Source organism: Molossus molossus, unplaced genomic scaffold (assembly GCF_014108415.1).
Source record: "Molossus molossus isolate mMolMol1 unplaced genomic scaffold, mMolMol1.p scaffold_m16_p_1, whole genome shotgun sequence".
NCBI classification, from domain to species: domain Eukaryota; kingdom Metazoa; phylum Chordata; class Mammalia; order Chiroptera; family Molossidae; genus Molossus; species Molossus molossus.
In genome coordinates this window covers 217,155,686-217,179,577 of record NW_023425344.1, presented here as the reverse complement: position 1 = coordinate 217,179,577, position 23,892 = coordinate 217,155,686, and the positions used below count along the sequence as shown (strand labels likewise).

Genomic DNA, 23,892 nt, shown 5'->3' with positions numbered 1-23,892 from the left:
TAATCTATCAGTGTATCATAGTGAATACGCATAAGCAAAGTAAACTAAAAATGTCCTTTTATGCTACAGAGATAGAGGTACATTTTCTTTTCTACTGCATTAAATGGCTGCTTTGGTAATGTGGCTATCATAGCAGATTTAAGGCCCCCTTTTCTGCACCCAACCAAGCACGTCCCCATTTAGTAGTGGGCCCAGGACATCTCTGGATGCATATCATTTAAGGGGTGCATTCTATTTCCACTTGGTCTACATTCTGGGCCTAGGGAATACTTAATTCTTTGAGGTCTGCTGTTCATACTTAAGAACGTTTGGTCACACCAGTGATATGGGATAGAATGATTATTTGCAACATCAATCTTAAAGCTCATACAGATGTTAGGTCGTATAGTTGTTGAGACTGAATTTCTGGTCCGAATGTGTTTCTTTATATTTACAATGACAATAAAATAGTAACTCTTTAGGAACGTTTATAAATCTACCTTTCTAAAAATGCAAGTAACTTTCTTTTTAGAAAAGTGGTTCATGTTTATTGCAAAAAATCAAATATTGCAGAAAAATGTAAAGAATATAAAAATCACCACAAGTCCTATTGCCTTAATATAAATGTTAACATTTTGTAAACATCCTTCTAGTCATGTTTCTATGTATACCAATATATCACCCCCCCCACCCCACACACATTCACTGATACATATACTATTAAAAAGAGTGGAATTAAGTAATGTGTTATTTTTTCTAACAAATATGTGCCATTAATCTTCTCAGATACATACCCAGAGGCCCCATCATCATCCCAATGGTTTCAATTGTATTGTTTGCTGACATTTGTATTATATAATCTTCATTTTTTAACATTTTACTTTTATTCTCATTATAAACAATGTTTCCGTAAACATTTTAGTGTACTCATTTTATAATACTACAGTATAACTTTCAAGAAATGGAATAATTGGGCTAAATGATACAATTTGAATTTTTGATCCATACTTGGTACAGGCAATTTTTTTTTTTATTATTTTCTGAAAAAGTCTTTTTCTATAATATTCCAGTATCATTTATATTTATTTTTATAAACTATTCAGTTTCAATGATGGATGTTCCCAGGTTGCAATATTCTTAGAATTGAAGAGCAGGTATTTTTTACTGTATCTATAGCTTTTGTAATTTTGCACCTCTTAATAAAAAGTTCCCCCTCCATCTCTTCAAACTACCAAGTCAGATACCTTGATGATGTTCTCAGTCAGATTAGATCTGGGACGGTTTTGATGTACTCTCTGTCTACTTTGGCACATAAGGAGAATCTTTTAAATTTAATTCAACCTCTGTTGTTTTATGTGTTCAGTAGTTGTGTGGTTAGAACCATGCTTTCCATAAACAGATTTGAACAAGTTTGAAAGGTACTTCTTTTAAGAACTTAATTATAGTTATAGCAAGATATGTGAACACATACAAAGAAATTTAAAAATATAAAGCAAGACATATAATTAGTATTTTAACGAGAGATGTGTTGATAGGTTCTGTATGAGAAGAGGAGAAATTCCTTGACCTGTAATAATCAGAGAAGGTTTTATGAAGGAAATAATAAGCCCTGAAGAGTGACTTGGATTTAGGAAGGGAGGGCTTTCATAGGGGAGAGATGTAACAGTTATCAGTTATCTATTGCTGTGTAAGAAATGACTCCAAAACGTAGTGAAGTAGTACCACCGTGATTTATTATTTCTCGTGACCCTACTGATCATATGGGCAATTGGTTCTTCTGCTCCTCTTTCTTGGGCTCCCTCTGGGAGCTACATTTAGTTGGCACCTCAGCTGGAGACTTGGTTCTGCTGGCACCACAAGGATGGCAAGGCCTCTCTGTCCACACTGTCTTGTTGTCGCTCAGTACAACCCAGGCTTCTTCAGGAATGGTGGACTCAAGGCTGTGTTACGAGACAGTGAAAGTCAAACATGAATGTTCCATTAAGGTCTAGCTTTGGAGCTTGCGCCATATTATCTCTGCCTCACTCTGTTGAAAGAGATGTAGTCAAAGCCAGTGCAGATAAAAATAAATAAATTTTGGTGGAAGAAGCAGTAAAGTCTTCTTGCAAAAATATGGGCATATCAATACAGGAATATTTTGTGGCCATATTTTTAGACTCACCACAAGGGAACTGCATGAACAAATATTTGGAAGCAATAACAAATTATATTGAGAGTCAACAAGAAGATAGGTTATGATGCCATGTTTCAGGGGATACAAGAAGCTCTTGGCTATTCTCAGGTACTGTTCTTAGGATCACCAACAGTTTATTTAGGTTGTTAGCAGTGAAACGTCAGTTTTTGGATCTTGGATAAATAACACATGTGTCTTGACACAACAGTGTTTCAATCCTATTTCAAGTTATTATATTCTGTGCTTCCATATTAATGTAAGCATAATAGTAACACTATATAAATACATAGAAAGAGTAAGTGATTTAAGGTTATTATCTATTTATTGATTCTTTTCATATTCTGGTGCTAAAGATTAGAGAAATGATTGCAGGTATCACTTAAAAGTAAGGAATACTGAAAAGTAATTAACATATGTGTGGAGTACAAATAAATAGAAAAAACTTATACATTTAAAAAATTCCATTTTTCACTATAGGGAAACAATGTTGGACTAACTGTGCTTTCTCACTTTTATTGCTGTAGCTGATAAAGCTAGACTTACAATTAGGTAAAGCAGGTAGCTCTGTGCATTTTATAATTTGAAGGACATAGGAAAATCTCTGCATCAAATCACTGGGCTGCTACAGTATCTAAATCTCACCATTGTAGTTTCCTTATTTTGTATTTAAAGATTTTTACATAAAGAGATACAATATAAGAACTTATAAATATCTTATGTCATGATCACCTTTTCATGATATCATGTCATAATTGAACTTTGTGTGTGTGCGTGTGTGCGTGTGTGTGTGTGTGTGTGTGTGTGTACAGATGGATGAATGGAGATGGTAGGAAGAAAATGTGCCTTCTCCTAACTTAAGAGAGGGAAAAATACTAGAAACAAAATAGAAGCAATGAAAGCATATTGCCAGTTACATAACTTGTGAAATTTTATACTTTCAGTTGTTCCTTGAAACTATAAAAATATCATTTTTTTTATATAGAAGATAAAAACAAACAAAATTTTCTTAATTGCAAAAAACTGTGGCCCATCATGCTATATTTCCCAAGCTGGAGTTCTGCCCCTGCGTTTGTGCCGACCCTTGCCCACTTTTGTGTCACCCAATACAAAGATATCTTTTTTTTTTAGTTTTATATTCAGCGAAAGTTTGAGTCTTTTTTTGTAACTATGATATCAAAATAAAAGTATCTCCTTTTCCTGCTGGCATATGTGAGTGACTGTGCATCACCAGCAATCTCTGTCTATGTGCCTGTTTATTTCCCAAACCTTCATGTTTATCTTTCCTCTGCTTCTTCCTAATTTGGTTTTAGCTTTCTTGAGAAACATGGAAAAGAGTGACCAATGTCCCTAGCTTGGCATATCTAGGAGTGCCCTAACTTAAAATTGTGTTCAGTACCTAAGACAGTTTCCTCCAAAATAATTGTGTGTGTGTGTGTGTGTGTGTGTGTGTGTGTGTGTGTGTGACTAGGGTAGCCTTTGTATCAGCTGCTGGGTTCATCTAAAGTTAACATACAATTTTCATCTTTGGTTGCCTCTGGTTGCCTGATAGTTGATATATTTGGGGAGCTATTGTTTGACTGATAATAAGTGAGTCTGAAATGATGATGTCAGTATTCCTTGAGCACCAATAATTATTTTTCCTTTTATTTTAAAGGCTTGTTCTATATTGCCCAGTAAGTCCTTATCAAAATTACAAAAAACTTCTATAGCTATTTAAGCAATGTGAGTGTACTAGTTTTATTAGAATCAAATGAATTGTGCTGGGTTATAGAGAATAAAGAAAATTGATTTACTTACATAAAGATAGAATAACTATCTTAAAAGGATAAAGTGGAGATAAAGCTATATTAATCCCTTAATTCTTTGTTTTTACTAATACTTTAATTTCTCAGAGTTCTTTTGAAAGAACACCCTTCCTACATCTTTCCATTTTTCCCTTTTTTTCCTGACATCTTTGATCATATATTAGTAATTGATTGACATAGGTTCATGATTAATTTTTTAAATTAAGTGACTCTTTAGGGTATGTAGGAAATGATATCAATAGGCACTGCCACTGAATTATTGAGACTATTTTAATGGAGTTGTTATGGTGATCATGGGATCAGCTCTAAACTGGGACAATCTGTCCCATTTATGCTATAATTTGGTAAGTTTCGGAATGTGTCCATTCTGTGTTCCAACTTATCTAGTTGACAGTTAATTCAAATAATGATTCAATCAACTTGTATTATCTGGAATCCCCCCTTCAAAATTCCAACATCCCTGAGAGGGATGGTACATTAGATCATTTTCAATAGTTCACACTTGACATAAAGTAAATAATGAGATTAGATCTAACAGGATAATTGGCATTGTTCAGGTACTAAATGGAATGAGGCATAGCTTAAGTGAGATGGGAAGAGAAGAAATGTCTGGCTCATACACAGATGCCTGGAAGGTGTCTACATGTATGGGTCATTACAAAAGATCATTCAGGGGAACCAGGAGCCATTATAAAATAATAGGAAGGAGCCCTGGCCGGTTTGGCTCAGCAGTTAGAGCGTCGGCCTGCGGTCCGGGGAGACCCGTGTTCGGTTCCCGCTAAGGGCATGTACCTCGGTTGCAGTTTGTCCCCGGCCCTGGTTGGGTCGTGCGGGTGGCAGCCACTCGATGTGTCCCTTTCACATCGATGTTTCTCTCTCTCTCTCTCTGTTCCTCTCTCTCCCTCCCACTCTATCTGAACAAAAAACGAAAAAATGTCCTCGGGTGAGGATAATAATAATAATAATAATAATAGGAAGGAGAGTAAGACTTGAACCTGGGAGCTTCTGAAGATCAGCTTCTTCATTTCGTTCTGGAGCCTCTTGAATGTTTTAAGAAGCTGTACGCTCTATGTACAGTCACAGATGGGCAGAACATTCTCCTTCCACACCTGAAGTATCATTGTTAAAGTTGGACTTTCCTGCATATAAATAACAAGGGGAATGATGATTGAACCACCTATGTGGCTTTAAAGGTCACCAGAAATGCATTCTCATGTTTCTATTTTAAATGGCTTAGTCTAGGGCCAATGATTACTTGCCAAGATTTTAAAAAGAAAAACAATTAGGAAAAGTAAATGTCAGATGCCATCATGAACAGGTATAAAAAGTCTAAAAACTGCAAATTGTTAACAAGGAGCTGCATGGATGCAGCTTGACCCCAGGAGCAGACAAATGAGGTGACTGGAGAACAGAATTTCTTCGGGGAGCTGCACAGCATCCTCTGAGCTGTTGGCATGGGCAACTGTGGGCGTGGAGGTTGAGCTACAACTAGCGAGCTGAACATGGATTTTTGTCTGACTCTGCAAGTTGTTTAACCATGAGAAATAAACTATAGTTTAGATACTTGGAATGGCTATAAGTTTAGGTCTGAACTTTTATAAATGATGAGAAGAAAAAGATCATTAGCTTTCTTTAGAAGATTGTGATTTGGGTGAATTCAACACTAATAGTCTTCTGTAGAAAGCAGTGGATACTACTTGAGAGCAGACATTGTTGTCTTTTTTTTTTTTAATCATTGTATCACTGATGGCTGGCATATAATAGGTATTCAGTAAATATCTACTGAATGCAACAACGTTTGAATGAATAATGAAATCTCTGATTTATGTTATAGCATCATTCAATATTTTAACCTATATCTCTTTTTGAAAACATTAAACATTAACTCATGACTTTATTGATTATATGATAAAAATAATAGGTATTTTTGAGTTTTAAAGTATAAAATATATTAAATATTTAGAAAAGAATTTTTCAAAATGTGCTGTCAGGCTCTGATGTGCGTGATGAGAAGCTCATTACCCTCTTCCCTCAGGTTTCCTACCCAGTTGAGAAACAATCTGTCTTTATTAGGGTTTATTATTATAGTTGCATAACTCATCAAACTCAGTGGCTTGAAACAAGAACAGCCATTTATTCTACTCATGAATCTGCAATTTATGCAGGGCCAGGAGGCATGATCTACTTCTAGCCCGTGTGCTGTCAGCTGAGTTGGCTTGAATGGGTCTGAAGAATCCACTTCTGAATCGGCTCAGCCGCTTCCAAGGCTGCAGAGCTGATGCTGTCCGGCAGTTCGCTGTGCACACGTCATGGATTGGGGGGACATTTCCCTTCATATCTTACCTGCCATTATTAAATACGGATATAAATAGAAAGAGAAGTGATGGTTGAACCACCTAAGTAGCCTTAGTGCTACCTTAGTGTCTTCTCATATCAATATTTTAAACGGTTCAGTCTAAGGCCAGTGCTCAGCTGGGAGCTCAGCCGAGGCCGTTGGCCAGGGGCCTTGATTCCTTCCATGTGGACTCTCCAGGAGAATGCGCGGGCTTCCGCACAAAGAGCAGTGTCCTAACAGTGAGGGTTACAAGGTTCTAGTTTCTTAGGGCCTGGGCCCAGATATCGGCATTTGATCACATTACTCTATTCTATTGTTAAAACAGGCACAGAGCACACCTAGATTCAAGGGGAAAGGATATACACCCTGCTTCTCGGTGGAAGGGGTATCAGAAAGTTTGTGGCCATTTGAAGTCGACCATAATTACCTTCTAAATAATCCCTGTGTGGTGAATTAAAAAAGTACGACTTTTTAAATGTCATTTACCAAGACTTTAAATATGATAAGCTTGTAAAATTAGCTTGTTTTAAGTTGTCTTAAGCCTGAAAGTTCGCAGGAGGGCGTATAACAAGGAGGCTTATCAAATTTTAACAAATTAGCTTAATTATTATTATTAAAGTAGGGAAATTGATTATATGACATCCCTTTCAAAGGGTAAAATTATATAATAAGCCTCTATAAAACTGGCCAGGCCGAGCATGGACATCCATATTTAATAAATGACAATAGGCCTTCCCAATTTATTTATTATCTTCATATAGTCAGGACATGTGTCACGTTGGCTTCTAAATATTTTATCCTTCTATCTGCATTAATAATGTATATGTCATCTATGTTTTTGTGTCAGCAGTAGTGAGACTTCGACTTGCAAAAAGAATGTGTCTGAAAAAACTGTTTTCTAGGTTTTTAGTGTGTGGATTTATTGGAAAAAAATATTTGAATACCTACTATATTTCAGGAACTGGTCTGTGTTCTGGAAATACAGCAGTTAGCAAAAAGGACAGGGCTCACCCTTGCACTCATGGAATTTGCATTTCTAAACAAATGCTAAATTGATGTGCTATGTAAATTAAAGTAATGAAAATAAGATTAAGAACATAGGCATAGTAAGGAGAGTGATATGGGAGGAAGAGGATGTTTAGGCAGGTGGTCTGGGAAGGGCTCTGTGCTGAGTTGGACGTGGAGCAGAGGCCTGGACAAGGAGAGGGCATAGGCCAGGTGAGGATCTCACAGAAGGGTGTTTCAGGCAGAGGAACAGCTAGTGGAGGTGCCCTGAAGAGCGAATGCATTCAGAATGCTTGAGTAGCACCAAGAAGCTAGCGTGACTGGAGGAAAGAGAGCAAGGGATGGATGGTAGAAATTGTGATCAGTGGGGGAAGCAGTGCTCTGATTATGTGTCCTTGAACCATGGCTGGTTGGATTTAAGTCTGTGTATGATCTCATATATATAATTCTCTCCACTGCATGAAAAATTGTTTGGAAGCTACTTCCATGGTGATGATGATAATGATGATGGCATAACAATTCATAGATAGGTACTCTCCACTAGACTTTCTTAACTTGGTTTATATGATTTATCTCATTTAACACATCTCCTTTGTGAAGAATCTAGTACAATTTTAAAGTTATAAATGAGGGCGTAGAAGTCTAGAGAGATTTAGTACTGGCCCAAAGACACAAAGCTAGTAAGTGGAAAAACACATTAAAGACTATGCTAGGATGCTGGTAGAGGTGGGAAGTGATTGAATTGAGGCTATAATCTGAAGGTAGAGCCAAGAGGAATTGGTGAATTAAATGTAGGAGATGAATTGAAGAGTGAGGTGAAGAATGACTGGGTAGTTTTTGGTCTGAGAAACTATGTGTGGCTTTGCAATTTACTGAGATACAAAAGTGCATTTGGCTGTTGGAGAAAGGATGTTGTAAATTAAGAGCTCTTTTTTGGACACGTTTGATTTGAATGTCCATTAGGCATCCAAGAAATTGTGTGTGCCTATAATTCAGAGCAAAGATATACAAAGTTAAAAAATTAAAAAAATACATATACATATATTTGAATCTCTTACCTTAAATTATGACTGTGTTCTGTCCTCTCCAGGGTAGGACACCATACTCACATGCAGATGGGAGTCAGAAGTGGGTGCCTTTGTAACTATGCCAAACTTATTGAGATGTTGATTACATTCTTCATTTATGAATGCTGCAAACTTTTAATACATTGGCAGTTTTCTTTATATTTTAGTACTTAAACTTTTCATTTGAGCAGAATGTATGCATATTTAATGTATCCAGAAAGATGAAATGTGTGGCAATTTGTTATACTAAAAAGCAGTAGTAAGGCACTTTGGCAAATATAGCATATCCCAAGCATCTTAGGAAGCCAAACAAGTTAAATGTGTCAAAATAATAGGTAGTTCTGTGATATTTATTGATAACTTAAAATAGTGGGCACTATTAAAACACATGATTGTAGCATTATTTCATTAATCCTGAAAATGCTTATTATTTTAAAAATGTAAATTCTCCTTATTTCTCTTTTCTGAAAATGTGAAATTCCATATTTGTTAAAAGATTTTTTCTATCATTAATTTATTCACATTATTTCTGTTTGTTTTTATTAATACCACAATGGTGGAATAGAGATGTTAAATCTATTACCTCTTTTTTTTAGAAAGATATAAATATTCAAATGCTTAAAGACCAGTTGAGAAATGTCAGCACTATATTCTTCTTACTCAGTTTTAACAAAACATCATCTATCTTGAAAATTATCTGCACTGGCATCAAAATTCCTAAATAACAGCAAAGAACTCCTGACTAAATACTGATAAAATTATAGCTTCCTGTTGTGAAATATAATTTGTTGTACTCAGAAAACAATTGTTCTTAACACACACACACACACACAACACGCACATGATTTTCTAAAATATGTTAAGGATCCTGTTATTTCACTTGCTTAATTTTATATCATTTCCATCAAAAGGGATTTTGATTGATGAAATGGCAAAATGAAACAACCCATACTTTGTTTAGAGGAGTCATTTTTTTCAAATGCTTGGAGGATGTAGAATGGACATAATTGTCTTATATTCCACTCAATTTTCAAATGCTTATGGAATGTACATGGTTACTAAACATTGTACTGAACACTACGGTAAATAAAGTACTGTCCTCTTTCCAAAGAGGTTAGTGTTAACAAGGGGAGGAAATCAAAGGGATGGAATGGAGCGGGGTGGTGTGTATCTAGGGGTGTGTTCAGTGTGGGCTGAACTCAACTGCTTTTCAAAGCTTTTACAAGATCAGGTAAGCATTTGTAGCCTGACCAGATATGGAGAGAACAAGGTTGATAAATTATCGGTTGAGGGAGGAGGTCGTAGTCAGGGGCATTATAAAAACCTCTTCCATTTGTAGGCTCCTGTAGATAAATAGCACTGGTCTAGACGCAAGCTGGCTTTACTTTTAATTAACATGATGGAATAAAAAATTTACAACACTGGTATACTGACATGCGTTTAATAACCTGAATTTTCAAGCACTCCCAAAGTTTTATTTTAGCTCTTAATTCCAACTGTGTTTCTATTCAGAACCTTCTAAAAATGAAACATTTTAATTTGTCTTTAGTCCCTATGTTTCTTATGTTCTGTCAACAATATTTATAAATAGGGAAGCATTCCAAAAGCTGGAAGGAGCCGGCAGTGGGAAAGAACATATATTTCTAAACTGGACCGTCAGTCCCTGGAAAATCCAAATTGATTAGGCTTCATTGAGAAGGACAAGACTGGAGGATAACTTAGTCGTAAGGCTAGAATTTCGTATGCAAATTATAGTTTCTGATCATTTAATTCTTCATGAAATCTGTTAGACACTCTCACGTTTCACCACTTTGGCTGGTGTGTTGCATGTTCATGAACTCATGTTTCTCTTACTGAAAGTAACATTTACTGATTAAGCACCAAATTCCAGGCGCTCTTCTCAGGGTTAGGTTAACGTGTCTAAACCTCTAAAGTTCATAAAGACATCTCTGTCACATTATTCATTGATTGGGTCAATATTTAGATTATTGTTTTTCACTTGGAATATTTGTTTCATTTTTCATCATTTCTTCTCTTTCAGCTCTTCTTTATGCAACTATTTTTGGAAATGTTACCACAATTTTCCAGCAAATGTATGCCAACACCAACCGATACCATGAGATGCTGAATAACGTACGAGACTTTCTGAAACTCTATCAGGTCCCCAAAGGCCTTAGTGAACGAGTCATGGATTACATCGTCTCAACCTGGTCCATGTCCAAAGGCATTGACACAGAGAAGGTATGGGTTATTATTATTGTTATTTACTTTCTATTTCAATAGAATCCTCAAATGCCTGTCGTTTTTTTTTCCCCACTCACGTGTTGCTTGTATAATTGCTTCATAAATGTTACTGTTTCATAAGTAACATATCAATCAATCACATTATTGAGTGCTTAGAAGGTAAAGCACTCGACCATTAATCATCAATTAGCACTAGTCATCAGACTCAATTTAGAAATTGTGGTTCCTGAAAACAGCTAATTACTGTATTTCCATAAAACACTCTTATTTCCTCTCAGAGTAATTTGCTGTATTCCTCTAAAACTTTAAAAGTGGTGCCCTTTCTTCTGGTAAATTTTATTTTAAAAAAAATTAATTTATTATTTTGTTGAGAGTATTACAGATGTTCCCATTTCCCCCCTTTGCTGGCCTCCACCATCTCTCCCCCTCCCCAGGTCCATGGCTGTGCATATGTGCATCTAAGTTCTTTGATTAATCTCTTCCCACCTTCCCTCTGAGATCTGTCACTCCGCTTCATGGATCCATGTCTGTGGTCCTGTTTTTTATTTTTCCTTTGACTTTTTGATCATTCAAAGTTCAGAAAGCAACTTCCTTACTTATAAACCAAAAAATTAGGTGTTTGCTATCCTCCACTTAAATCTCTCCCCTTTGTCTCACATCTTTATAAAGCAACTTATAATTCTGTGTTTTTCCACACACAGATCTATAGAATGGATACCATCCTCCCCATTCATTTGATATCTCTAATTTCTTGCTTGTATTTTCATGGAAGCTTTAAAAATTTTTCCCATCTATCTCTTCTTGGGGGCAAAGAAGTAACCAAAGACTTCCTTACAATAAAGAAAACCAATTTAAAAAATATTCTCACTTTCTACACCCAGCTGATTCACATCAAACTAGAGGATGGCGAATAGGGCTTGCACACACAACTTTTAGAGAAAACCGACTGTGAGCTATTTTACTTTGTGAGCATTAGTGGAGATTTTATTTTTAGGTACTGACTTTTGACAGATGATAATGATACAGCACATTACCTTCCTTGCCATTTCCCACAAATTTGATTTGTTCTCTTAATCATATGAGGTTGACTTGTAGCTTTTCTGTAAGACCTGCTCAACAAGACCTTTCAAAGTCAAAGGAAAGAGCAAATGAATAAAGTAGATGTTTAGGGGATGTTCACTAAACAACAAGCAGTGGTTTTTTAAGCCAGAGCAGGCATTGTTAGGAACAGATGGTCAAAGGGATGTGTAGGGAATAAACATGGAATGTGACAACTGAGGGAGTACAGGTGCTATATTCAAGGGTAACTACTTGAAAAAGGGAGAAATGTGTTCCCCTTAAACATTTTACCAAATGCAGTATAAATTTTCTAGTTAAATGACCACTTAAAGCAGAAAGTGTGACCACAGAGTAGAGAAGGATATATTACATTTCTGTGGAATTTGATTAATGTATAAATGATTCAATGTATGGTTAGTAGGGCGGGTATCCAAAGAAGAAACAGTGTCTTCCTCCGGTGCGGGTGTGAGTCATTAAGATGTCAAATGCAGGATGCCCTTTGAGGTCCTCATTCAGTAAAACTGAGATTGAGAGACCACTCTCTACCTTGTCCATCACCATCTCAGGGAGAAGCTTTCTTTCTAGAAAATTTGGTGGGGTCACCCGGTACATGACAGAAACATCAGTGAAATGATGGAATAATGGCCTTTTACATTAGAAAAGAGCCTGACACATAGCCTATGTTACTCCTGGAGGACCCGTTCAGCTGCCTGCATTGTTAAGGGCAAGGATATTGGGATAGCACATGGTATGTAGCAGGAAATGATTTATGGGTTCCTATTATTTATCCCGTTTTTTTGGTTTGTTTGTTCATAATTTGTGGTCAAAGAAATGTATGGCTGATTAGTAGAGTATCCACTGGAATAATAGGAAAAATAGACGGAGAAGCTAATATTAAAGGTGAAATAAAGTTTTAATTCAAATGAAAATATTTTTAAAGAAAGAAGTATAAATAATAAAATGAATTAACTTTTAGACAAGAAAAAAATGGTTTTGCCTCCTAACTGAATAGGGAATCTTTGGGTTGTCTTTGACTAATAAAAGAAGCAGATTTAAATAACTAGTTGATATGAAAGTTTTGTTTTCCATGTGTAGAACATATCTAAATTTAATTTAATGTAGCAGCAAATTCTCCAAACCTATATTAATCTCTCCCAGCCTATTATGAAAATCTCCACCCAGATGCATACAAACTAACTGTAATAGCACTGTAAGTAAGGAGAAACGCCAGAGTCTTGGCCTGGAAGGTGGTATAGGAGATTTCTGCTAATTTCATAGGCAACGAGAGTGCCTATGAATTTCAAAATGTATTCTAAGACTACACACCATATGCTATACCAAACAAAAAGAAAACAAAAATTGGCATCCAGATCTCCAGTTTAGTAATGAACCTACCAACCAGGGGGAGACCCACATGCCTGGTAGGCCTTCAGTTACACAACTTTAACATACTATAGTAAAGTATTGAAGTACAGACACAAGAGGGAGTAACCAAAACAAAGAAATGAAATAGATATCTCAGAACTAGACTTTACTATAGATAAGAACCAAATATAACTTAAAGGACACATTGCAAAGATGGAATTGATATATTATTGAATATAACTATAAAATGAGCTAAAAATCGAAGAAAATAAGGAGTCTTTCTGATCTAACATAAATATGGGAAGGATTGAGAGTTAAATGTGAAAAATAGAAATCATAAATGATTGGAAGGAAATATGTAGATAATTTATATTTGTACTTATTGAAACAATGGGATATACAACAAAGTAAGTAATAAATAGATTTGGCTAGAAAATGTAAAACTTCTCATACCAAAAACTGTGAAAATGAAAATGAGAGCATTTGCAATAAATATCATAAGTGAAAGGTTAATTATCTTGATATGTAAAGATTATCTTATAAATCAAAAAGAAGAATCAAGGACAAAAATGAGCTGAGTACATAGGTAATTTATAGAAAACAAAATACAAATTACTAATAAACATACAAGAATATCTTATTTTCACTTGTAATAAATTAATATTGAAACAGCAAGAGACCATTTTTAATATGTCAAATGGATAAAGAGAATACTTAATCCACCAAAATATACATGCTCATCTTGGACCTGTTCCATGAACTATAGACTTTCTAATCCAATTGCCTACTCATGTCCTATGAAATTGTCCAGAAATGAACTCCTAATCAACTCCCTTAAACCTGCTTCACTGATATTCTTCCCCAATGCAGTTACTTAGGATGAAAACCCCCCCAATAAGACCTCCACCAAATTTTGTTGGCTCCGCCTCCAGTTCTTACCACCTTTCTTGCTATTACCTTGTCTAAGTCGCTATCATGTTCTGTCTGGGTTATTGTATAGCCAAACAACCGTGCTTTAACCTTTGTTTTCTTGTAGTGTATTCTCAGCACAGCAGCCAATGAGCTTATATGGCTTTCGTAATGAAGCTTTCTCTCTCTCTCTCTCTCTCTTTCTCCCTATCATCTATCTATCTATCTATCTATCTATCTATCTATCTATCTATCTATCTATCTATTTATCTATCTATCTATCATCTATTCATTTATCTATATATGTAACTATTATATATTCATCTTCACTGTAGGAGTTTTTAATAATAACAAAATTGAGCCTGTTAAAAATACAAGGGTAGATCAAAAAGCTGTGGTACATATACACAATGGAGTACTACGCAGCGGTAAGAAAGAAAGATCTCTTATCCTTTGAGACGACATGGAGGGACCTGGAAAGTATCATCCTAAGTGAAACAAGCCAAACAGAAAAAGACAAGTTTCATATGATCTCACTTATTTGTAGAATATAATGAACATAGCAGTTTGAGGAATGGGGTAGTCCCAGAGACGCGGAAGCGGGGTACAGACTGACAATCCCCTAAAGAGGGGGGAGGTGGGGGAGAGATAAACCACAGAACTTATATGCATGTATGCATGAACAGTGGACATGGACAACAATCTGGGGAAAGGGCAGGGAGGGAGGGGGAGGGGGGAATCAGTGGGGGGAAAAGGAGAAACATCTATAACAAAAATTAATCAATTAAAAAAAATACAAGGGTAGAAAAAAGAAAATGAAAGGCTGATGACAGTAATGACATAAATTCTGTAATTGTAGCCACAAAATCTTAGAAATATGAATATACTTGATGATGTAACTTTAGCAAACAGCTTCTCAATTTTAACAACTACCTTATATTCAATGTTAGAGACCTCTTTTACATTTCTTATTTCTCAATAAGCCAAATACTTGTTTTACTCTGTTTCTTGTCTCACTTTTTGTTTGTTTCTTTCAAACATTTTATTGATGGTGGTTGTTGCTATATTTAACTATAAGTATACAGTGAAAAAGATTGAAATATAATGTATTGAAGCTGGATGTCTTTGTTCTGATGCTTCTCTTGTTAGTTCTATAAGAGCTGTATTTTTTAGTTACAGAGTACAATAGAACTTAATGATGCATTGCAACTAATTACAGAAAAAACTTCACCCCAATTACTGAGATTTCCTTCTATTGTTTCTACATAGTTTTATAGATTTTTAAAATCCAGCTTTAACCTGCAAGCAAATTAATCACTGTTATTTAATTCAGTCTTAATTTGCCTTATGTGAATAGTGCTTTCTCTGATACAAACTGTGGCGTTAGGATCAGTACTGATGCTGAGATTGTAGCATTTTTATCATGAAAGGTAGCCTTAGGTCATGTTTACACACACACAGACACACACACACACACACACACACACACACACACACCGGTATCTAGATTAATTTTATTTGGTTGAAAGTATTTTATTGAATACTAATTACAATAGTTGCTTTAGATTCTTTTAAAATTTAATAACCAAAATCCATCCTCTGGGCTTTGCTACTTGCTAACACTCTGTGCACTTAAAAGACCAGAGAAATGGGTGGAATGAGTAAGGATTTAAAAGGGAAAGGGGAGATTATAGAAAAAATAGAAAGGATGATGGTTAAAGCTAAAAAAAATACAACCTACAGTTTGAAATGACTTTACTGGGAAATAATTCAAGTGAAGTAGATGACTGGGGACTTTATTTTCAGCTTGTGGGACAGTATGAAAAAAGTACAACTTGTATAACATGTAGACCACATATTTCTCATCATACTGGATTGTTTTACAGTTTTTTTGTTTTATAGAATGAAGTTTAAAATTAACCTTTTTATTATTTTCTAATTTTCCAATGTCTTACTTTTTTTTAAACACATGGCTTGGAAAAATCAGTAGAGAAAGCTTTTCGGTCTTCATTTCTTGTTTTAATGTGTTTTGTAATAAGCATAAAATATCACTAGGATGATCCCATTATATGAAAAGTTATGGCAGAATTATGCAAAATAACCAGGCACAAAATTATGCCTGTAGAATTTAAAGAAATTGAGATTTTGAATATTTAAAAATCTTGGGTTATTTTTAAACCTAATCTATCAAATACTTCTTCCAAATATAGTGGGCAATATATTTTTTCTACAAGAAGTAACTTCCTTTTAATCACTTTAATATATATTTTTAATTTAGAAAGCATATCTAAATATTTCTTTGTATTCCTAAATGTGAAAAACAGGGATGACATTCGTACACACACACGGCATCATTTTCTTGGTTCAATATGTAAATACTTTGAGAGGTTCCTCTAGCAATGCACAGCGGAGCCCAAAAGTGAAGGCTGCAGCCTTCCAAAAGGAACTCCACAGACAAATAGGCTCAGTGTGCCATGTGAATAGATACGCGTGAATATAGTGAAAGGAAACTGAATTGGTCTTAAGCTGCATTAAAGCACTTTTGTCTTGGGATCAAGAGAGGTAATAATCACCCCAATACAGTCCATGCTAATCAGATTACAGGTAAAATGATGTGTTCAGCTTTCAGTTGGATATTTTAAAAGAAATATCAAATGGCCACACACTTACCAGACGATAATCATGAATGTATATAGTTATGGGAGTCGTGTTGTAAGTCACATAGTTAAAGGAAATATGAATATTTAGTTTGGCTAATTGAAGACTTGGGGAGAGTTATGACAAGTGACTTAAATATTTGCAACAACATGGCTGGATCTTGAGATTATCATTTTAAGAGAAATAGGTCAGTCAGAAAAAGCTAAGAACCATATGATTTCACTGATAGATGAGATATAAAACTGAAACTCACAGACACAGACAACAATATAGGGGTTACTAGAGGGACGGGAGTTGGGGGATAGTAAAGGGTAAATAGGGCCAAATATACGGTGACGAAAAATGATTCGACTTTGGGTGGTGGACACACATGCAATATATAGATTGTGAGTCATGGAAATGTACACTTGAAACTTATATAATCTTACTAACCAATGTCATCCCAATGCATTTAATTAATTAAAAACATTAAAGTGAAAAAAATATTTGAAGTATTAAAAAATGCAATGATCTGTCGGGAGGAGCTGAACTACCTGCCAGTAAGGGTGCAGGGAGAACGTGGCGCAGGTCCTAAGATTACATGGTGATTGTGCGTGGACCCTTTAGAGTACTGCTACATGTCAGAGGTTGTTTACAATTCAAACGCATATATTTAAGCAGGTCCTGTATAAAAACATACGAGGAGGAGACTTGACTTTGTGTGGTGAACACACAATACAATATATAAATAATGTATTATACAATTGCACAGTTGAAACCTATCTAATTTTATTAAGCAATATCACCACAATAAATTCAGTAAAAATTAAAAAAGTATAGAATGTAATTCTGTAGTAATTCAATAATTATTTCCCCTGAATTTTTATTACTATACCTTAATACTGTAGTTTTACAAATGAAAGTAACTATTTATTCCAAGGTGATAGAATAAATACCATCTTAAAAAAATGATGAGGACCCAGAATCCCGGCGAGGGCTAAGCCAGGCCAGGCCCACGGGACAACTGGCTTGTTTTTTCTGTAGTGTTGAAGTAGACTGGTTGGGCACGAGAGACCATGCTAGCCTGTCACTTCCAAGAACGATATTCCTCAGCCTTTGCTGTGAAAGCATCATGCTCCAAATATCAGAATACTGTGACTTTCTGTCTGTACCTAAACATGGCAAGGGAACCTAACTATTGGTATGTCCACATGCTTCCCAGTCGTTACCTACTGAAACAACACAGAGTGAGCATTCAGACTTACTTCTGCATTTCTCTTTTCTAGCTGACCTTTAGACCTTTATGAAAAAGTAGACTTTATCTGAAAATTCAATTTCATTTTTTCTTTCATGTATCAGAAGTTAAATAAACTAAGGCTCAAGGGTTTATTAGAAATATTCCAAGTATATGAGAACTTTAATATTTTCTGGAATAGGAATTTGGAACATGCAAATATATGTACGTATATAAGTTTGTCATGACTTTTGGCATGGTTTAAGAGTGTTCCAATTCAAGCTTTATATTATTTGTTAGCTAATATAATTATTAGTAGACTTTTTGGGTGTTAGGTAGTAGGTGGTATTAGTTTTCTCTCGTAAGGATGAGGAAACATTATATAACTAAGTTAAATCCTGAATGACTCAAACCTCTCTTTAGGAACCAAACTAAGTGCATTCTTTTTATGTACCATGTTGTTATTACTTTAGTGCAGTAGTATGGGGTAGTTTGTATTTCATTTTCTCAGCACTCTGCCACTGTCCCCTGAGGAAGGGACAAAGGAATCTTTTGATAGTTATAGTCCAGGAGTAAGAAGTAGGAGTTGTCCATATGGGGCCATGGATGACTCGCTCAGTAGCCTGGCTTTACCTAGACCATGAGGAGTGGGTTCCATGCTATGATGTTCACAGCTGTGATGGAGATACCACCACCAACCTTACTTACTTAGCTGGAGGGTGAAAGTGCCCACATAATGCCTGCATAAGATAAGCAGTAATAAATATTAGCAAGTAATTTAGTCTAGTGGTTATAATTGATTTCTTCCGTTACCAGTTATAAACCAGAAGAACTAGGTCATGCCTAGCACCATTTTTAATCAGTGTTTGCCTAATATTTGGTGCGTACCATTGTCTTTAAATATAGATGAAAATGGAACCTCAGTTGGGGAGAGTTTTGGTGAATGAAATATTTTTATACACATACACACTGAATGCAAAGACACAAATATAATGTAGACTTGGGGGGCAATGTAAACCCTGAATGGATCCTTATGCTGCAGACAGTGTCATAATATGAGGAGGTGTTTGTATCTAACCTATAATTTTGTTCTGAGCTGCCTAGATTGATCCATTTTCAAGCTCTCACTACAGTAAATCTGCACAAATGTCTATTGAAACGCCTACTTGAGTGAGATTCTAGTGCTTCCTACACAGCTTTTGCAGTTTAGTAGAAAAAGGCAGGATTATGCAGATGGTTAGATTTTACATACTGAACTTTTAAAGAAAGATGTGTATCTGTCTGATTTATGTTGTTGGTAGTATTGGACTGTGTTTGTTATATTTTATTTTGCTTCCAGAGCGTTGTGAGTTTCTACTCCCGACCCAGCCTCCCATCTCTTGTACAGTTTTTAAGTTAATGCCTGAGAGACGCCTGTCCCTTGACTCAGGATGATTGCTTTTGACTTGGGATTCATTTATATTGAAGCGCCACTTTTAGCTCCTTTACCAGTAGTGCCAAATAACCATAGGCATCCCTGTGTGGCAGAGCAGTAGGCAGCAAGAGGGTGGAGAAAATAGAGCAAAATAGGTTAAAATAAAAATAAAAATTGTTATGTAAGAAAGAGATAGTTCCCCTCCCATTGCCTCAGATGGCACTTCATGCCCCGCTTCTGGGCTGGTCCTGGAGTCCAGGAGGGGGACACGTGGTGGCGTGACCTGGAGGCTTTCTCTCAGTTTTGCTTTTTATGAGTCTTGATCTCTCTTGAGACCTTCAAACATTCTTTCTTTTCCTTGTATTAGCATCCTTCTTCACTGCTTTACGTCTTGAACTGTCCTGAGGAGTCTGCACTTCCCTAATTTCTGCTGGGGTGTGTCTGAGATACAGAAACATCAATTAAGGAAGGATCTATATTGTGATAGAATTTGTATATAGAAAAATAGCCATCTTTTAAAGTTTGCATCCACATCAGAGGGAACTGTGGTTTTGTAGGGTATTGCAGTGATTTCTATGGAGTGCTAAATTAAACACAACCCTTGCTCTGTGCTGCTCAGAGTCTAATGGGAAAGGAAAGAGTTAACTGCAGAAATAAACATATAATTCCAAATTATGATAATACTTGAATATAAGTACAGGGAATCATGTGAGATTATCTTTTAAAAGGAGAGGTGGTGAAACTAATTTAGGTTGGAAGGATGTAGGTTGAAGAAAGCAATAGAGAAAACAATAGAATTGGGACATAAAAGCTTATTAGAAATAGAAACTCTACGTATTTTATAATAAAACTCAAATGACCTCTGTGCTTATAGTCAGCTAACTGGGTTGAAGATGGGAAAGAATAAAAAGAGAAAAAGCAAACATCTAGTTAGTCCATTAACTACTAATAAGTCATTAATTAACTGCATATGGCCTATACATTCCACGTGTGATAGAATAATTTCAACTGACTGCTTGCTCATGTTGGTTAAAAATCTTACAGTAGCCCTGGCCGGTTTGGCTCAGCGGTTGGAGCGTCGGCCTGCGGTCCGGAGAGACCCGGGTTCGGTTCCCGCTAAGGGCACGTACCTCGGCTGCAGTTTGTCCCCGGCCCTGGTTGGTCGTGCGGGTGGCGACCACTCGATGTGTCCCTTCACATCGATGTTTCTCTCTCTCTCTCTTCCTCTCTCTCCCTCCCGCTCTATCTGAACAAAAAATGGAAAAATGTCCTCGGGTGAGGATAAAAAAATAAATAAATAAATCTTACAGTAAAAACCATACCAACACATAAATCAATGTTAGGACATATTGAATCTATTGGTACTCTAATCCTGATTAAGCTAATCAGCATATATATTTAAAACTGGGTCTGCTGCCTTTGTGGGCAAGTATAAGACAATATGTTCATGACCAGAATATAGCTTTACATATTCAGTATCATCATTTTTACTAAGGATGAATAAATTTTAGAAGAGTAGTTATATGAGCATTGTTCTAAATACATTTGTTCTAAAAACATTTCTAAATACAATGTTCTAAAAACATATTTAATATAAATTCATTACATAAAGTTAGAAATAAGAACTGAAAAAAGAAGAAAATATAATAAATCACCAACAATCCCACAACCCACAGAAATATAGCTTGCCACATTTATTCTGTGTGATTTTGTGAACATATATTTATGTTATAAATATATATACTATGTAAACATTTATATTCTGTTTAAAGGATATGCCATATTTATAATCTCCTGTTATTGGATATTTAGGTTGTCTAAGATAAACACTGAGAATGGCATTTCCCAGGTCAAAGGGCATGCACATTTTATAGCTTATATTTTTATAGTTTATTTATTTTAAAAGAACAACGAGCTATAACCAACATAAGGTTACATGTGTCCTTTTTCAGAATAACATTGTTAATATTAAACATCATCTTTTAATCTTTATGAATTTAGTAAATAGCCTTAGTATGTTTAATTTTTACTCTTTCTAACACATAAGTACTATAATCATTCCCAATTTACTAATATGGAAATTAGTCTGTAAGAGAGTAAATGACTAGCCTTAGGTCACCCACAACAAAACCTGGCTTTGGACCTGGTCTGCATTACAGAGGCAGTGATCTTACCCTCTCGGCTCCTTGTTGCATATTTGTTGTCTTGTGGACAAGTATCGCCTTACCACACCTTAATCATTCCTGTCTTTCACATATTCATTTTTCCAAATAAAGTTTCTTCACTCTTCCCAATCATCATCTTCCTATACATTGGCAATTAATCCAATTAGCTTTTAGAATAGAAAATGTTTTCTCTATTGATTTTAGAGAGAGAGAAAGGGAGAGGGAGAGAGAGATAGAAACATCAATGAGCGAGAACATCGATTGGCCGCCTCCTGCATGTCCCCCTACTGGGGATTGGGCCCACAGCCTGGGCATGTGCCCTGACTGGGAATCGAACCAGTGACCTCTTGGTGCACGGGTCGATGCTCAATTACTGAGCCCCACCATCCGGGCAATCGCATTAGCTTTTGACTGGAATTGCATTATTGTAATCTCAGAGTTAACATATAGCAGAGGCCATCTGAAACTTACATAGGTTGGCTGCTCAGATGAGGTATGGTGGGCTCATGTAAAGTAATTCTAGATCTTGGGCATAGCTCTTCTGATGCAGAGTTAGAGGTTCCACTCCTAAAAGCCAATGAGAATATCAAAGGAGTCCATAGCTTGGGTACAAACCAGAGGAGGTATATTGGAGAAAATGCTAGACCAGCAGTAAGGAGACATGAGTTCTAGTCTCCCAGTTTAGTTGCCATATTCCAGGTGGGTGACCAATCACTTAAACTCACTCAGTTTCAAGATTTATATTCTTTTATGATCTTTTCATTTCTTTCTTTCTTTTTTTATCCCCACCTAAGGACATTTTTACATTTTTATTTTCAGATAGAGTGGGAGGGAGAGAGGGGGGAAGAGAGAGAGAGAAACATTGATGTGAGAGAGACACATCAACTGGTTGTCACCCACATGACCCCAACCGGAGCTGGGGACAAACCACAACTGAGGTATGTGCCCTTAGTGGGAACTGAACCCGAGACACTCTGGTCTGCAGGCCATTGCTATAACCACTGAGCCAAACTGGCCAGGGCGTGATCTTTCCATTTCTAAGATTAATATTTAAATGTATATTTGGTAAGATTTTTGTGAGAAGTATTAGTATTATCCTTTTAGTACCCAGGAAAAGTCAGAACACAGAGTCTGAATTAATAGTTTAGTATGGTAACCCTTGTATTAAACTTTATCTTGATAACAAATGAGAAATTAATGGAAAGTAGCCTTCCCAGGGGGAACCAGTCATTGTTAGAAGAGTAGCAACTCAGCACAGCCACCAAGTTACACCCAATTGTTTCAGTTAAGACCCCTCTTGTCTAATGGTACAATGTAAAATTCCAGTACATCCAAAGAGACTTACTTGTTTAATCTGACAGTTATTACTTGGCTTCAGAGTGCCTTCTAAAGCAGTAAAACCAATGGTCTCACAATGTTAACATGCTTTTAATGATTCACACATTTCAGTAAATCACAAAGCGTAGTACAGTTGGAAGTAATTCATTCATTCAACCATTCTCAAGATAGTTGAGAACCATTCTTCCATATGGTAAGGAAGCAAATAAAACCAAAACCCCAAGCCAACATCCTCTTTACTGTTCATGATAACACTTTATTATCATTTAAATCTTCTGTTAGAAGAGTCTTGATTTAATAATGGCTAATTAACTTCGTAACAAATATTGTGTGGTTACAGGAAAATGGAAAATTGTTTTTAAAAGGAGGTAAAATTCTCTATGTTGAGAGCTGAGGCCTAACAGAAAGTTTAGTCAAGAATTCATAAATATTTAGATAGATATTGATGCGTAGATTGGAGTTTATAGATCTGTTTCTTGTTCCAGTATTTAATAATAAATGGTGATTAAGTCCCTACTTATACTCAAGACACTGTTCCAGTCTCTGGGATGACAGTGATGAATCAGACAGTTCCCATCACACATGACTTGCAATCTAGCAAGATTAATACAGTCAATTTCTCCTTTCTTTGATTTGTTGATACTGTTTTATGATTATTGCAAGAGGTACTTGGCTTCCAGGCCTGAGAGTCCTGGAAGAATGCAGACCAAGAATCAGAGGGTAACAGAGCCCACATTTACTGAATGTTATGGCAGAGTCAACGTTTGACCCTGATTCCTAGAGTTCTGACTCCAACATCCATGCTCTTTGCGTCAGTCACTTATTCCAGACCTACTGTGTTCCAGATGCTGTACCAGACACTGGAGATGAAGCTGTGAACAAGGTCGGCAGGGTCCTTGCCTCATGAAACTTACAATCCAGTCGGGTAGACAGAGAGACATAATTGCATAAAAAATAAATATTTTCCAATTCCCTAATAAAAATATAAAAAATTATGAAGTGTTAGCACTCAAGTAAAAGAGGATTTTCTTTTAAAGGAAAAAAAACAACAACACTTTGATTTTCTTCCTTAACCTACAGAAGGGTGGGTGATTATCACCTACATTGACAATAAGTAAATGCATTATTCCTAAACAGTCTGTGCTTTGAGATATAGTAAAGTC

At 35.9% G+C, this 23,892-nt stretch overlaps 1 protein-coding gene across 3 annotated transcripts in view; it reads left to right on the top strand.

The window, feature by feature from the left end:
• KCNH5 (potassium voltage-gated channel subfamily H member 5) overlaps positions 1-23,892 on the top strand; it is a 290,510-nt gene that overhangs the window by 170,118 nt on the left and 96,500 nt on the right. For all 3 annotated transcript variants that reach the window (XM_036271993.1, XM_036271986.1, XM_036271995.1), the window contains exon 8: positions 10,406-10,605. In XM_036271993.1, the coding sequence (XP_036127886.1) occupies positions 10,406-10,605 (200 nt within the window). The remainder of the gene's footprint in view (positions 1-10,405; positions 10,606-23,892) is intronic.